Source organism: Papio anubis, chromosome 10, assembly GCF_008728515.1.
Source record: "Papio anubis isolate 15944 chromosome 10, Panubis1.0, whole genome shotgun sequence".
Classification (NCBI taxonomy): Eukaryota; Metazoa; Chordata; class Mammalia; order Primates; family Cercopithecidae; genus Papio; species Papio anubis.
The window spans coordinates 94372785-94390701 of NC_044985.1; the positions used below are offsets into that span (position 1 = coordinate 94372785).

Sequence of the window (17917 nt, forward strand, 5' to 3'; positions counted from 1 at the left end):
TAATGGTTTATTGCGGTAACATCAAGTTAGCTTCAGCAGCAGAGAACCTGGTTTCATTAAGACAGAGACTTTTAAGCTACATGTAAAAATCCAACCATTCAATATGACTCCCATTCTCAAATGAATGATGATTATTTCTGCTTTGACCATGGTTCTGTTTCAATAGGACAGGACAAAATTTACCACAAAAGTATATTTCTTAAAAGCTATATATATATATATATGTATGTGTGTGTGTATATGTGTGTGTGTGTGTATATATATATCTCCTCTCTTCTAGAATTTTACTTAACATTTGAATAACAGCATTTGCTTTTTTTTTTTTTTTTTTTTTTTGAGACGGAGTCTTGCTCTGTCACCCAGGCTGGAGTGCAGTGGCCGGATCTCAGCTCACTGCAAGCTCCGCCTCCCAGGTTTACGCCATTCTCCTGTCTCAGCCTCCCGAGTAGCTGGGACTACAGGCGCCCGCCACCTCGCCCGGCTAGTTTTTTTTGTATTTTTTAGTAGAGACGGGGTTTCACCGTGCTAGCCAGGATGGTCTCGATCTCCTGACCTCGTGATCCGCCCATCTCGGCCTCCCAAAGTGCTGGGATTACAGGCTTGAGCCACCGCGCCCGGCCTAGCATTTGCTTTTCATAATGTGAGGGAATAATAGAACATTTCCATACTCACTCTCCCCAGATAAGTTGGTTTACCAGATTGCCAGACTCCCTTGGTGTGGTCTATTCTGCCAGTGTGCTCAGTTTTTAAAATGTTGAGTCCTTGTTCTTGTTGACAGATTGAGGACGCACTGAAGGCAGCAGACACCATTGGCTACCCAGTGATGATCCGTTCCGCCTATGCGCTGGGTGGGTTAGGCTCAGGCATCTGTCCTAACAGAGAGACTTTGATGGACCTCAGCACAAAGGTGTGTATTTTTGTAGACAATATTCTTACCAACCAAAAAAACTGACTTGATATATCTTTTCAACTAGAGAGAGTTATGTAGATGAGAAATTACATTTTCTTTACTTATTAAATCATGATCATGTTCTCCAAAAGTGTCTTCCAAAAGATGATACTTTTTTTTTTTTTGAGACGGAGTCTCGCTCTGTCTCCCAGGCTGGAGTGCAGTGGCACGATCTCGGCTCACTGCAAGCTCCGCCTCCCGGGTTCATGCCATTCTCCTCCCTCAGCCTCCCAAGTAGCTGGCACTACAGGCGCCCGCCACCACACCTGGCTATTTTTTTGTATTGTTAGTAGAGATAGTAGAGATGGGGTTTCACCGTTTTAGCCAGGATGGTCTCGATCTTCTGACCTCGTGAACTGCCTGCCTCGATCTCCCAACGTGCTGGGATTACAGGCATGAGCCACCGCACCCGGCCAAGATGACACTTTTGAGAGAGTAGTGCAGTGCAACTGTTCATGCCAGGATGCAATGATAAACCACATGGTTCCAGGTAAACCAGTGGTCACTTCACCTCAAATTCCACCTTTATAGTACAATCTATCGACTTCAGTAAGATGAACTTAATTCAACTCCTTCTTCCTTTGTTTCACAATCTACTCCCAAATATTTAAAATGCTAAAATATGTTTTAGTGGTTAAGGAAAAATAGGACATACTGTCTCATTTTTAATTTTTTTTTGAAATAATGTGGCTGGCATGGATGATATCCAGAAAGTGAAACAAAGCCCATTGAGTAGTTTGACTTTACTCAAAATTAAGGTGTCTAAAATATACATGGTATAAACCTCTCAGTACAGTAAATGACTGAACTCCACCAACTGCCATATATTCATAAAAACATGAGAGATTTGAGGGTTTATAATTTATTTTCTTTTTCTTTTTTTTTTTTTGAGACGGAGTCTCGCTCTGTCGCCCAGGCTGGAGTGCAGTGGCCGGATCTCGCCTCACTGCAAGCTCCGCCTCCCGAGTTTACGCCATTCTCTTGCCTCAGCCTCCCGAGTAGCTGGGACTACAGGCACCTGCCACCTCGCCCGGCTAGTTTTTTGTATTTTTTAGTAGAGACGGGTTTCACCATGTTAGCCAGGATAGTCTCGATCTCCTGACCTTGTGATCCTCCCGTCTCGGCCTCCCAAAGTGCTGGGATTACAGGCTTGAGCCACCGCGCCCGGCTATGATTTATTTTCTATCACAATCACTTTAACATATTAGGAACTACTTCTTTTTTTGCATATTAGAGGAAAACCCTTGAGAAAAGTAAGATATGCTACAAAAAGTAAATTAGAGACTAACACAGAAAAATATGCTCCAGGAAAACAGAGACTTTCATCTATACTCTATTTCCACAAAACAGAACAGTGCGTGGAAATACCAGGAGCTCAATAATACCTTTGAAGAATGAGTACATGTGCAGCCAAGAAACCTGTGTAACCTACATGGCAGTCATAGAAGTGAATTTGACAGAATTACTGTGAGGGCTATTTTGGGGATTATTTAGGAAATAGCTCAAGGACAGCTTATTGCTTTATCTTTACTTACTTTTTGAACTGAAGTGAAATGAGACCCTTGAATTGTTGACATAGAATTTTGAAAACAGGTAAGTACAATTCAGCATATTTAAATAACTACAATGGCCGACTTACATATAAATAACTTGGGTTTCATTTTTCTAAAGTCGTGAAAATTACAAAAAGGGAAACATACCTAACATAAATGTTTCTTTTTTCCATCCTGGACATATGAATCACGTATTTAAAGCAAAAACATGCTTTTGAGGATGAAAAGCTTATTTCCTCTAGCATGTTAGATGCTCCAAATATTTTCAGTATTAACAACTTCATAACTGCCAATAGTGGCAATGCATACTTTTTCTCTATTATTTTTTTTTACTCTATAAAAAAACCAATCTGAATACTGAACTTTTCATGTAAGAAAGTTTATAATGAAGAGAATTTTGGAATGAGATAGTTTTCAAGTATTTACGTTGTGCTCAAATAATCAATAGTCCTTTAAATGGTTTTTCTTGTTGAAAAAAAACCCTCACTCTTCCCTTGAGAATAATTAGTTGTATCATTATGTCCTAAACAATCCCCTTATTCTCTTGAGGTTATAGTTAGCACCATTAAAAGCTGCATTAACTTACCCAGGTCCCTAAGTTAACTTTTTGTATAAAATCAAAGACTTTAAAACATAAAAATAAAAACAAGCTGAGAAAACAGGTGAAGATAATTTCAATTTTCCCTGTATCTAAATACCCGTTTCACTTCTTTATAATGCAAAATACTTTTCCAAATTTATACCCTTTGTTTCCTAGATTTCTTCTTTTAGCAGGCAACCGGAATGACAAATTAATCATTATTAAACTGTTAACATTGGCTACTGATTTTTCTAACCACTTTGACAACCTCATCGTGGGCAGCTGTGGGGACAAATGTGTCACATTTTCAGTTGCACGTGCTGGAGCCTGTAGTGATGACTGAAGTTAAAAAAATCATATTAAGGCACATTACAGAAAAACTTACATTGTTATTATTTTAATGCCTATTAATAATTTCAAAAAATTCAAACAACTTTCCCTTTCACTGCCATTCCACATCAAATATATTATAAGACAATGAGACATTTCTCTCCTGGATTATCAGCCACTGCATGTCCTAAGGTCAGAGATTACCACTTTCCTATTTTGGGTTCAGTATTCTACCCATTGTGGGTGTGCCATAAATATGAAACGATAATTATGCTAATTCATGTATGCTAATTCATATCTGTCTAATCAGGCATACATGATATATGACTCAGAGTATTTAAGCATTTAGGCAGTGATTAACCATAATAATAGTCCCATATGATTCTTCTAATTCTCAAGTTTTACATGCCATCTTGGCTAACTGTTTACAACCATCATCATCTCCTTTCTCCTCCTCATCAACAGCAACTAACTTTTATTGTGTGTGTCACTGCACAAAGCACCCTCAGCTATTTTAGAGAGAGCCAGAGTCTTTAGACTTATTTTTCCATATTTATTCACACTTATCACATTTTCTGGTTTCACAGAAGCCTAGCTGCTGAAATAATTTCATTTCCCTCTGCCTGATTGCTCAATTATTTTCTCTTTTTCCTAAATTAGTTTGATTTAATGTCATATCAGCACTTTGAATGGCAAGCCTCAATAATGTAAATCAAGCATATTCACTGCAGGATGCTATTCCTAGTACCTCACTGATTTTCTGACACATTGTGCCTTCTGTGCAGGAGAGAATGGAGATGGGGTTTGAGAGTTCAGTGCTGACCAGGATTTATGCCAGGATATTTTGCCAAAGATCCTTGTTGAAGCCAGAGATTTTTCTTACTCTCTGATATCTTTTGTCACTAATTTCTAGGCCTTTGCTATGACCAACCAAATTCTGGTGGAGAAGTCAGTGACAGGTTGGAAAGAAATAGAATATGAAGTGGTTCGAGATGCTGATGACAACTGTGTCACTGTCTGTAACATGGAAAATGTTGACGCCATGGGTGTTCACACAGGTAGGCAAAGCATATTCAAGAACTATAGCAATGCTTTCAGCTCATTTTAGCAATGTCTTTGATGGCCATGGCAGTCTTTAGAAAGTTGTTGTCTTTAAATTACTATTTCTAGTAGACAGACTAGTGATAACATTTTGGACAAGTATAGTATTTTACAGTATTGAAAATATTCTCACATTTAATTTGATCTTTACACAAACCCTGTGAAGTAAGGAAGATATTATTATACTGATTTAATTGAGGAAAAGCCAAAGCAATATGGTAGAAATAAGATCCATAAAACCTGATGTTGAAAAATAAGAAGGGAAGTTGAGAAGGTTTAAAGCAGACTGAGATGTTAGTCACCCAGTAAATGAGAAAATAGGCACAATAATAGAAATAAGTTTTTCAGGGAAGTACGCTAGTTAGATAAGAGGGCAAAGATGATAACTTAGGATTCAAAAGTGCTAAATTTGAGGTGTGAGCAGAACTGTCAAAAAAGGGAGTTGAGAATGTGGAGATGGAATTTAAGAAATAAAATAGAAATAAAGAAATTGATACAAAGACATTGGAAACTGTTGGCATAAAGGGGATAATTGAAGTCATAGGCATAGACAAAGTATTCAAGGGCATAGGTATAGAAAGAGGAGAGAATAGGGTTGAACTTTGAACTCTGGGAAACATTTAGATTTGTAGGGCAGGGGAAAGAGGAAGTATTACTGTTGAAGATAGAAGGGGAGAATAAAGAGTTAAGAGGAAAATCAGGGTAGAACTGTAACAACTAAGCCAATGCAAGAACTATTTTATCAAAGAGCTTTGTTTTTGGCAGTTTCAAATGCTATGCAAGACCAAGGCTGATTAACTAATTTGGCTCTTTTGGATGTCCAAGAGAACAATTTCATTGCAAAGTCAGTTCTGGGAGCTCTGTTGAAAGGAATTATATGGTATCGAGTGGTAAGCAGAATTGGCAAACTTTCAAGAAGCTCATTTATGTAAAGAATGAGAGAGAAGCTTTGTATGGTCCTCTGACAACGTTGGGAGAAGACTTCTGGAGGCAATGAAGATCTGACCGTGTTTGAAGGCAGAAGGGATGGAGACTAAGATTGCAGATATAAGGGGCTATGATGAGAGAAGTGAGGATGGAAAGGGATGAGATACAGAAAGCCAACTGATGAGCCAGTCTGAGTGATAATATTCTATGAAAGGAAGAACTTGAGAAATAATTTGAGACGAACAGCAGGGAAGTTGAAGTCATTCTAGTAAGTAGATGATTGAAGCCTTGATAGCTACTTATTAGATAGATGAACTTGGGAAAAGTTAGAGAGGTTTCTAAAAGTACTGTATCAGAATAACACGGGGAAACAGGAATTGGGGGAATACTTGATTTCACATATATATCCCAACAAAACCTCAGACTGTTCTGTGTCTTACATCATGCAAGTAGAGGTTAAGTCGCTGAAGTTGGCTGTTTCAATATGCCACCAAGTAATGAGTGATTCTTGGATATACAGGTGACTCAGTTGTTGTGGCTCCTGCCCAGACACTCTCCAATGCTGAGTTTCAGATGTTGAGACGCACTTCAATCAATGTTGTTCGCCACTTGGGCATTGTGGGTGAATGCAACATTCAGTTTGCCCTTCATCCTACCTCAATGGAATACTGCATCATTGAAGTGAATGCCAGACTGTCCCGAAGCTCTGCTCTGGCCTCAAAAGCCACTGGGTAAGACCAGAATAATTCACCATGAGTTTTCAGATTCTTTGCAGACAGAAATGAAAAATTGACAGATAGTGGAAGACTGTGCTGCATTTACAAACTATGTTCCCCTTTTCTGTATGTTAGCTCCAAATCATTTATAGGACCCTGAGGACATGATTATTAATGAGCTTGTTGCCAGATTGAGGTAAATGATACTGCTAGCTGGCTTTGTTTGCTAGCTAATCATAAATGAATCAAAATCTAGGTGGCCAAAGCAAGCTGTGAAAAATCTGCTTCTTAATTGCACTTTGCAGATGTTGTTAAAAGTGCAGATTAATCCTTAATTTTAGTTTTCAACTGTTTTCTTCAGGTATATAGCCCTATAGCAAATAGTTGACAGAAAATATAGTTCACTTGATTCAAGCATGCAATACACATTACTTTTATTTTATCAAAACTCCACAAGACTGAACAGTGTGGAATTTTTTCACAAGTAAATGTTACAACCAAACAAATCTGCTGTCTATGTAACAGCCACTAGCAGGCATGATTGGAGGGAAAGTTAATCAAAACCTTTTGTTTCTAATAATATATTTAGCATCTTACACTTAAATTATGGCATTTAAATGAACAAAATATTTACTTCTTTAGATTTTTTTACGTAGTTCCACAGCACTGCATGGAGTGGCGAAAGGCATGTTGCCCTCTGTGTAGCAGTCACAATTCTGCATTCTCATTTGGTTCTTCTATTGACCACGTGATTTGGGGCACATCACTCATTGTCTTTATCACTTTCCTCATTTGTTAGATGGAAGTTGTACTAAAGAACTCATTTTTAATTCTATAGTTCTATGAATTTTTTTTTCAAACAAAATAACCCAAACTGACATTCTGGATAAAGACAGCCAAGTTCTCAAAGTGTTAGTTTTGTAAGGAGTCCAAAGTTCAAAGGCTACGATTGAGGTAAATGATATAGCTAGCTGGCTTTGTTTGCTGGCTAATCACAAACGAATCAAAATCTAGGTGGACAAAGCAGGCTGTGAAAAATCTGCTTCTTAATTACACTTTGCAGATGTTGTTAAAAGTGCAGATTAATCCTTAATTTTAGTCTTCAACTGTTTTCTGATTGAGGTAAATGATATTGCTATCATTTATAATTTGGAGACAGAGCAAGGACCCAAACTTGAAATGCCTGCTCCCTTGTACTAGCTAACTCACTGTCTTCTTAGGTACAGATATGTATATATTTTCTCAAAAAATATTTTGCAGATTCTCATCTTAGTGGAGGTTAAACACAAATGGAGGTTAAACTTTATTTATCAACAAAGCTATTGATTTTAGGTTGAAGAGGTGAAGGTTGAGATTTGTAGCAATGCATGTAGAGTAAATTCTCCTGTGACCTGTGCTTCTATACTTTGTATCATGACTCCTATTTTTCCGCAAGTGGCTACTAAATATTGATGCAGAACAGAGAGTCAAGTGTCTTATACCCTGAAGTAGAATAATACCAGAAATTTTAAGAAAGACCAATTTATGTTTTGTTCTGTTTTCAATAATTGCTCAAATAAAAAAAAATTGTCTTCTTTTCATAGCTACCCATTGGCATTCATTGCTGCAAAGATTGCCCTAGGAATCCCACTTCCAGAAATTAAGAACGTTGTATCTGGGAAGACATCGGCCTGCTTTGAACCTAGCCTGGATTACATGGTCACCAAGATTCCCCGCTGGGATCTTGACCGTTTTCATGGAACATCTAGCCGAATTGGTAGCTCTATGAAAAGTGTAGGAGAGGTGAGTCCTTGGTTTATTAATCTATTTTCTTCTTGTTCTCAGTTATTTTGTCAAATTTGTGACACCATTGACAGTGTTAAAGTTGCCTGGATACTGTCAACACATGGACAGTGTTAAAGGTGCAATTGACAGTGTTAAAGTTGCCTGAATATTAGCATACTAATATGCCAACAGTCTTTATTTGACTGTTAACGTATTACATATGTTACATGGCCATTTTGCTGGATTTGAAGGCCTTCCTGTTCAAAAGGTGAGACCATATGTCTGGGTATATAATATAGATACATATATGAAAACACATTCATATATATATAACTGAGTTGTAATATATTTTGTAAACAAATCCAGAAAGTAATATAGAATATAATATATTAAAAAAGACCACTGAACTGAGTTTAAGAATTCAACTTTAGTCCATTCATGCAAACTGTGGCTTTAACTTCCTGAGACCTCATTTTCCACATCTATAAAAGAATAGGCTGGACTAGATCATCTCTCAGGGTCCTTCTAGCTCTAAAATTCTAAATTGATATGAGCATAGTGGATTATTAAGCCCCATTTAATTATACTAAAAAGTTCTAAGCTTTTAACATCTTTAGAAGATTTTTTAGAATGTGCTGTGTTATACTATTTGAAATTGAAGTTAGCCTTTGATTATTGCATCTTCAAAGATGCAGTATTCTTCTGTGTGGGAGGAAAGAAAGGAATTCATATCTTTGTGAGATTCACTCCCTTGCCTCCTTCCACCAAGTCCTAATCATTTTATGCATCCAGAAGGTTTGGGATAGTGGAGAAAACGTGAACCTCGGAACCAGCTGGACTTGGATATTACTCTTGGCATTGCCACTTATTAGCTACAGACTCTCAGGCAAGACACTGAGTTTCAGGATCCATACCTACAAAATAGAAATAATAATACCTACCTTGCAGGATTCTTATAATACCCCCCTTAATAAATGTAATCCATCATTATTGTTATTATTAAATTAGTATTCATAAATGTTGCATAGGGGTAGAGGTTTTAAGTGCGGAAGTATGAACAAATCTCAGTCTTTCTCTATCATTTGTCTATCTACTATTTATCTTAGTTTATCTGTATCTCATCTCTGTTTCTGTTGTGGCCAGTGTGGGAGCTTTTAGTCTATGTATCTAAGCTGGTTAGAGTACAGAGTAAAAGGCTTATGACATATTGTTCCATATTGTTCTTTATTTGTCCCATAACACAGATGATAGGCTAAACCCAGGCCAGCCATTTCAGAAATGCATGTCACTAATCACAGAAAATATAGATTAAATCTGTCACCAATACAGGGAAAAAGAAAAAGAAATGTTTTACTGGTCAATCATATTCACACATGAAAGGCAGAATTATTACATTTTGTCTTCCTTAATTTGTAAGATACTAATGAAAGATTTTAAAATAATTTTGTTGTCAAACAAAAAATAAAAGGTCAGGTGGAGTTTTGTTGTCTAACACCTTACATTTAGTTCAAAAAGTGAGCAAACATTTCCTGAATTCTTACTACATGCAAGACACTGAGGATAAAGAAAGAATAGATTATAGGTAATTGAGATACATTGTCTGCAATTGGTAAATTCAGAATATCTAAACTAACACAAATATATGATGAATTATTAATCTCTGGTAAATATTAAAAGATAGTATTTATATATAGGTGCTATGAGAATATAGTAGAATAGGGTTGAGGAAGCCCATTACAGTCATTCCACTGAAAAATGTGAAATAGTCACTGAAGGAAGGTGCATTTTAATAGTTTAGGGCAAATGTGGTGGGAGGATGACTTGAGCCCAGGGGGTCCAGCCTATAGTGAGCTCTATGGTGCCACTACACTCCAGCCTGGGTAACAGAGTGAGAACCTGTTTCAAAAAGCAAAAATATATATAGAGAGTATTGAAAAGCACAATTTTTGAGCAAACATTTATAGTTATATATTCCTTTATTATATAAGTATCTTTTTTTAATGGATCCCATGTATCATTATATAGAGTTGCTTAAGAATAATAAAAATATATGGAGAGTTACTTATAGAACTAATTTCAGCCAAATTTTAAATATGTAATACCTCAAATTTTCTTAAATATACCCAAAATATTTCCTTAATTTTACAGAACCATAAAATGTCTGATTTCTGGCAGTCTTTTCCATGCCCAGGCTAGACAATCTATAAACATATTGTCTAACTCTTCAAGATACCACTATGACTTGCAAATTGCATATCTGAATTGCGTTAACAGGTTGTTTATTCCTGCTCTTGTGAATTTTCCCTTATTTCTAATTAAATTTGGAACAGTGTGAAAAGGTTATCTGTTTGGCTTTAGTGATCACTGAATATGTATCTTGTCACATAATTGACATGAAGATTTCCTAAACTGACATTAGTGGTAATGTGAGTCTATTTGAGGAATCACAAAAGTTTACCGAAGATAGCATTATGACTGCTATTATTTTAAATTGGAGACCAAAAATGCATAGCATCTATTATTCTATGAAAAGATTCAAAGACAATATTTATCCAGTGAAAATAACTGGGTAGGTTGCAAGATCAATTTAAGTTTAGTTCTGACATGCAACTTGTCCAAACTAAATCACCACATAATTTTTCTAATTGATTAGTGTAAGATGAGCTGTAAAGATTGCGGAAAGACACATTGAATTTGTCATAGGAAGTTTAGTCTCCTCCTATGTTCAAAATCATAATCATCAGTATTTGTTATGACTCTCAAGGTTCTATTAATATTAATGCTTAGCTATAAGGAAAGCCAACCTGTCTTGAATACTGACTGATACTCATTTACAAATAGTTCTGTTTTTGTGTTAATATATTTCTGGTTTCTCTTTATTTGCCTTCCATTCTAAAGAACATTTGCATAAAGCAAGATCTTACTAAGAAAAGGTCTCTATCTTCAACTTTGAATTTCTTATTTTAATACTATGGTCCAGAGCAGATACAGGTGATTTCCTCATCAATCTCAGCAAATACAGCTGAACTCCCTGAGTGGTAAAAGACTGACCTAATGAAGATGCATTATACCAAAACCGTGGAGAAAGTGAACGAGGAAGAAAAAAAGGATCACCTTTTTTTGAGAGGCTTTGTGATATATTTTTTGTTCTTGTCTTATGAAACATATTTTACATCCAGTTCAGTTACAAATTAAATAAGCTCTTTCTTTCAGTATGAGATCTTAAATATGTGTTACAGGTCATGGCTATTGGTCGTACCTTTGAGGAGAGTTTCCAGAAAGCTTTACGGATGTGCCACCCATCTATAGAAGGTTTCACTCCCCGTCTCCCAATGAACAAAGAATGGCCATCTAACTTAGATGTTAGAAAAGAGTTGTCTGAACCAAGCAGCACCCGTATCTATGCCATTGCCAAGGTAAGATGTTACAAGGGGCCCAGAGCTACTAGTTGTTTTTCCAGAATGTAGTCAGTCTGGACATGGAAATAAAACTGAATCACAAAGTGGTTTTAAATCAGGGATTTTTGGAAAAATTTTAATTCTTTTATATTATTAAACTGGAAATGTCTATAGATTTCATTAGAGTCTTCTACAATTAATTATAAATTATCATTTTTTATTTGACTTTAAGCCTGGATTTAAGGGCACGTTGCAGTTTTAAAGGATGATTAAATAGATAAAATGTCCCCCTTTTTAAGTATACTTAGTATTATTACTCTTAAATAGATTTGGCAATGTTGACTTGTCCTTTCCTATTAACTTTATTACACGTTCCTTGAATGTGTAAAGTTGTATTGTAGAAAGGAAGGTGCATACAATAATGTCCCTTAGTATGTGCTACTTGAGTCTAGAATAATCTTAATTTATTTGCTTCTCTTTCTGTGTTTAAAAAACAGCAACAGACTATAAAGGGCCCCGTGATTATAGGGTTTTCCATGTAATTATTTTATTGGTCTTACTTTCAGGAAAAAAGGCTCTACATTTCTCACTTCCCTCCACTACTTGCTTCTCATGTAAATTAAATGCCATGTTAATCTCCTTTCATATTTACTGTGCTTAGAGTTTTGAAGTTTCAGCTCATCTGATTTTATAAAAGGTGACTTGGGCAGCTGGAATCTGTCTGGTCAGAAATCCCTGAAAGGCTTTTTGACATTTAAAGAAGCACAAGCATTAATCCTCCAACAGTATCAAACTGCACTGGTTCTACAAAGCTCCACTGACCATTGTGTGTGTGTGTGTGTGTGTGTGTGTGTGTGTGTGTGTGTATGTCAGTATGTGTGTGCGTGCATGTGGAATGAGTAGATGAAAACATGAACTTTCTCTTTAAAGGGATTCCCATCTTTGTAATTTGCCTGTGGAGAAACAGAAAAATGCTGTTAGTGATTTTCAACTGATTGCAACTTTTATGTCCATATTTTGAGTCCTTAAGAGACCAGAAGGAGAGGAAGGGATATTTCCTTCATTGCCTCCAATGCATATTCTCCTCACTCTTATGGTTTCTAAATGGAAAATATTTAAACCCTACTGAAATTCTGGGAGTTGCTATTATCTCTTGATGGGCATTTTCCCATGTTGAGTTTCAAGGTAATTAGAATTTTTCTCTGGTGCTGGTGGGTGGCATAGCAGTGATAAGAAGTTATTTTAGAAAACCATTTCACCTTCATCATTTATTGCCCCTATTTCAGTCTTTTACTTAAGAAGCAGCTCATGACATTTATATGTGTGTGTGTTTGTGTGTGTGTGTGTGTGTGTGTACATATGCATATAATTTTTTCTCAAAGGACAGTAAATAGATTTTTTCCTTAAGTCTAGCAATCATGTTTCTGCCACTTTGAAGGAGATGAAAAAGGAAAGCATTTCCAAGTTCCCAGCTAATCTGTAAAACTCAAGCAAATCTCTCATTCTTTTCTAACAGACTTATAAAGGATGAGAATCTGGGAAAAATGTGTGGAGGTTCTTTCGTTCACAGGGTACCCTATGTATGAACAAGAAGTACAGGGTCTGCGTATAAATTATGATCTGTTCAAGTGCTGGGAGAAGGAACTGATTTCTGTTTGTTAGAGGTCATCATTACTGTTCATTTCCACAGCAACCAGGAACTTGGTGATTTTGACAAAGAGTGTAAGGACCGTGGAGGGCTGAAGGGGAAGAAGAATGAAGGGAGTGTGTAAATCTTTGCTTGCTTTCATGATTCTTAGAAAAGAGCAACTTGCTCTGAGGTCTGATTTTTACAGCAGTCTTATTTCAGGATGACTGGATCATCACCTTTTTTGATTTGGGCAGAATGCAGGGCATTATTTTTGATTTTTGGAACATTAAAGTAACCTTAAACTTGTTTGGGGTCATTATAGACTTCATTACAGCGGTGTTATATAGCAAAGCTGCAGTGCTTGGAGATGAGGTCTTAGGACTGGCAGGCTCTTGCTTGCTGTTAGAAATCATGGATTTTTTTTTATCCAGTCTATCATTGATGGGCATCTGGGTTGGTTCTAAGTCTTTGCTATCACGAATAGTGCTGTAATAAACATATGTGTGTATTTGTTTCTATAGTAGAATGATTTATAATCCTTTGGGTATATACCCAGTAATGGGATTGCTGGGTCAAATGGTATTTCTGGTTCTAGATCCTTGAGGAATTGCCACACAGTCTTTCACAATGGTTGAACTAATTTACACTCCCACCAGCAGTGTAAAAGTATTCCTATTTCTCAACATCCTCTCCAGTATCTGTTGTTTACTGAGTTTTTAATGATTGCCATTCTCACTGGCATTACATGGTATCTCATTGTGGTTTTGATTTGCATTTCTCTAATGACCAGTGATGATGAACTTTTAAATGTGGCACATATACACCATGGAATACTATGCAGCCATACAAAGGATGAGTTCATGTCCTTTACAGGGACATGGATGAAGCTGGAAACCATCATTCACAGCAAATTAACACAGGAACAGAAAACCAAACACTGCATGTTCTCACTCATAAGTGGGAGTGGAACAATGAAAACATATGAGCACAGGAGGGGAACATCACACACTGGGGCCTGTTGGCAAGTGTGGAGGTAGGGGAGGGATAGCATTAGGAGAAACACCTAATGTAGATGATGGGTTGATGGGTGCAGTAAACCATCATGGCACATGTAAACCTATGTAACAAACCTGCACCTCCTGCACATGTATCCCAGATCTCTCTCTCTCTCTCTCTCTCTCTCTCTCTCTCTATATATATATATATATATATATATATATATATATGTTCATGAAAGAAATCATGAATTTGACTGTAGTTGTCCTTTCCTTCCTTCCAGTGAAATGACTACAGGATTCTAGGCCCTCCCTCACTGTATGTGCTTGTGTGAAAATCTCCTTTGATCTGTTAAAAGTTTCAGTAACTTAAGGTTCTCTCTACCTCACAGTGTTGATGGCCAACAGCTAATTGTGCCTTTAATCGCTTAGAAAGTAAGACGGAATGTTAAGTCTTTGGGAACCTGACTGTAATTACAGGGAGAATTAAACAAAAGAAACATCAATTGACTTAGGAAATGAACATGGCTTTGAGTATTTCTGTTAAATGTCATCTTACTCTAGTCAACAAAATTATGAGCCATGCCATAGCTCAACAATTATAATCATGGTCTCTCTGATACTACAATTATGTAAAAGCTGTAAGAAAAGTAAGCTCCCTGGGCTGAAATATAATGGCAGAGTTACTAGTTACATAATATTAATGGATCTTAAAAACGCAGTGTGCTATTCTAAAATATGTTTTCCTGGAATATTTTCTGATTTTTTTCGCTGGGTATATGTACATATACACATACATACATACAAGAATAAAAATAGACATCTTTTAGTACAAAGATTTTGGTTTTGAGAGTTTATCTCTTCTTTCAGTTGAAATTTCTACTCAGCGTAATGACCCATAGTTGTAGTTTTACTTTTGAGAAATTGCTAAAGTGAGCTTGAGGAAGAGGCTGAGCTGCCTATCAGAACAGAAGTTATTACTACATTGTTTTGGAATATATTAGGATTTTAAAAAATGCTTGCCTTAGCACAAAAATCATGGTGACTGATTCAAAACAATTTTTTTGTTTGAAGCCATCCGTGAGGAAATATTCAGGAGGAATAATGCCAAGCCAGATCTGACCCATAAATTCTCACTGACTGTTGTATGTTTGTGTGAATGTGGAGTGAGGTGATAAAATTATGCTATCTCCTACAGGGTAACTATCAACAATACAAGTTAAGTGATCATTATAGTAATTCTAGATTTTCTTACCAATTTGGCTTAACTGAGTTTCAAGAGACTTTTTAGTTCTAAAGAGATGTACCAAATTTAGGGTATAATGGGTAACATGATCAAATAAAGAGGAGCGAGTCAAAACCTGTGAGGAGATTTTTCTGAGAACACACCGCTCTGATAACTCAAGGCAGGCACCTCCTCTGTATACCATTTGTGGATACAGTTGGCACCATCTTTATGTTTATTGGAAGGAATGTCAATGATGTCAGTTTCATGTTTCGTAACTCAGTCTGTAGTCTCAGGCTCTCTAAATAACACACTGAGGCATGACTGCTATGTGTTTTCAACCAAATAAGACATTTAGAAAAATGTTTGCCAAAGAAAGTATCTCTTCTCCTCTTGGCAGGCCATTGATGACAACATGTCCCTTGATGAGATTGAGAAGCTCACATACATTGACAAGTGGTTTTTGTATAAGATGCGTGACATTTTAAACATGGAAAAGACACTGAAAGGGCTCAACAGGTAAGGCAGTGTTGCTCTCATTCATGCCAGACACCTTCAGTGCAATTTTTGAAGAGTATTCTTCCTACTCTTAAGCATTTGGTCAACATTGTGATTCAATGAGGTAGATAGTGCCAATGTTGGAAAATAGTACCTGCAGCCAGGAAACAAATGGCAGGTTTTTTTTTTTTTAGATGTTTATCTTTAGAAATGTATCCATTAATCTTTTTAATCATCTTCTATTCCCACCCTTGTCGTCAGACATAGTAAGAAGGTCTCTTGAATGCACAAAATTGGTATACATTTATGAACGAGTATTATTTAATTATGAAATACTTTCTAGATTTAAATTTTATTAATCAATTAAATGAATATTTCTGTTTTCTAAAAATTTTCTTCTACATTCTGAAGTCTGTTTTCCCCTTTTAATATCAATCTATACATTGCTGTATATTGAGGAGAAAATGTATTCCTTTTGCGTTCTACTATTTTTAAATTAGGACATTCAGTTCAGCATACAAAGAAGCCACATTCAGGTTTCTCTCAACAGACACTTTACTTCTGACTAATTTACATTTTTACCTCCATCAGGGCCAATTATTTTTAAACTTCACTTTATGTTGAGAATATTTTGATAATGTAGGTGCCTTAAAATCTGCTTTTAAATTTTTCATGGGAAAACTGTTTGCTGGGGCACCTTAGGCTGATGAAATCATGGATCAGTTTTAAACATCTATCTTCGATAAGAGGAGCATTTATTAGCAGATTAAGAAAGACAATATAGTCCTCTTGAACTTCTTCCCTCTAAAAGCACTCTGAAATACACTACTATTGAAAAGCCATCTCACCTGCAAACTAGGGATGTGCTTAGAGAAGGAAAAATTTTGTTTGTATAAAAATTGTTCTCAAATGATTTGACAAAATGTAGACACTTTAATCACTTTAAAATATCTTTGAGGACAGTGGAAGATCTCAAAACCTGGATTGCTCAACTATTCAGCAATTGCAACATATAATTGGGTTGCTGTATTTGCCTGATCAATACGTGGACAAATTGGGCAATAAAGCACTTGCTTTTCTTCTTGAGAAAAATTAGGTTCTTTTTCATCTATTTAATTATTGCCCATGTCAAATGCTTGGTTTTGAAAACTGAGGAATTCTACCTGACGAAGATGAAACTAGCTATTGTTGCTTGTAAATCATCCTTTCTAGTCATCACATAAAATGAACAGTAGATAGCACATAAGTTAGGAATTGAGCCTATACATTTATCTTATAATTTTGCTGACTTAAGTTTTCTTTCTTGGTTTATGATGCCAGCAGAACTTCTGTCTTGAATTATAGTCTCTTCTACTGTTCTCAGTTGCAAGCAACTGAGTTCAAATGCTTATGAAACCACTCCAGTTAAGCCACATGGGGGTGCTAGAAACTTACAGTATGCCAGTCACAGCAGTGGAAAAGACCTGGGGTGGAAAATAACAGATGTTATTGTGATTTAAATTTCCACTTGATATACGTTCTGATTTTTGGACAAATTCAGTGTTTTAATTGAATAGTTTTCGTTACAACCAGAAGGCAGGTTGCGATTCTAACTAAGCATAAATAAGGGTATATTGATAGTGAAAAAGGTCCTTGGAGGATTAAAACAACACACTGTTACAGATCACTTACAATATTTTTCTGACTTCCACATTCTGTTGCATTTATTTGCCTGCAATTTGACATTTTCAATCTTCATTTTTCTGGCATAAATATATTTGTAAATAGAGATATTTTCTATTGTTCATAGTGATCTACATTTAAAACTCTATGAAAAGCTTTATATCATTTCAAAAATTAAAAAAAAACCCATATACTTAAAACCATCTCTACTGTATAAATTTGTTTTTGATCCAGGGAGGTTGAAGTGTCTATTATATAGCAAAAGCTAAAGTAAACCTGGAGTGGACCTCACAGATGATCCGTGGCATTAGCAAACCTAAAACCTGAGCTCATTATCTGAGTGTCACTTTATGGTTTAATTCCTTTCTTTTTGAAGTGTCATTGATTCACACATAGCAATTTGATAATGATTGTTATTTAGTGGTATTAGATAAATAACAAGAATAGATGGCCACTAAAGCTACCTGTCTCAATCATTTTGTGGCACATAGGGGTCTGAAGTTGAAAGGATATGACAGCTGATGGAATGTTAAATATGTAGGTCTTGATTTCCTTGCCGTATTTTAATTATACTCACCATTAGTCTGGG

The 17917-nt window shown here is 36.2% G+C and overlaps 1 protein-coding gene across 1 annotated transcript in view; it reads left to right on the plus strand.

Moving 5' to 3' along the window:
• The window catches only part of CPS1 (carbamoyl-phosphate synthase 1), a 119346-nt gene that overhangs the window by 46220 nt on the left and 55209 nt on the right, over positions 1 to 17917 (plus strand). The window contains exons 16-21 of the mRNA XM_021923956.2: positions 779 to 907; positions 4326 to 4470; positions 5961 to 6171; positions 7740 to 7938; positions 11160 to 11336; positions 15569 to 15687. Of these exons, the coding sequence (XP_021779648.1) occupies positions 779 to 907; positions 4326 to 4470; positions 5961 to 6171; positions 7740 to 7938; positions 11160 to 11336; positions 15569 to 15687 (980 nt within the window). The remainder of the gene's footprint in view (positions 1 to 778; positions 908 to 4325; positions 4471 to 5960; positions 6172 to 7739; positions 7939 to 11159; positions 11337 to 15568; positions 15688 to 17917) is intronic.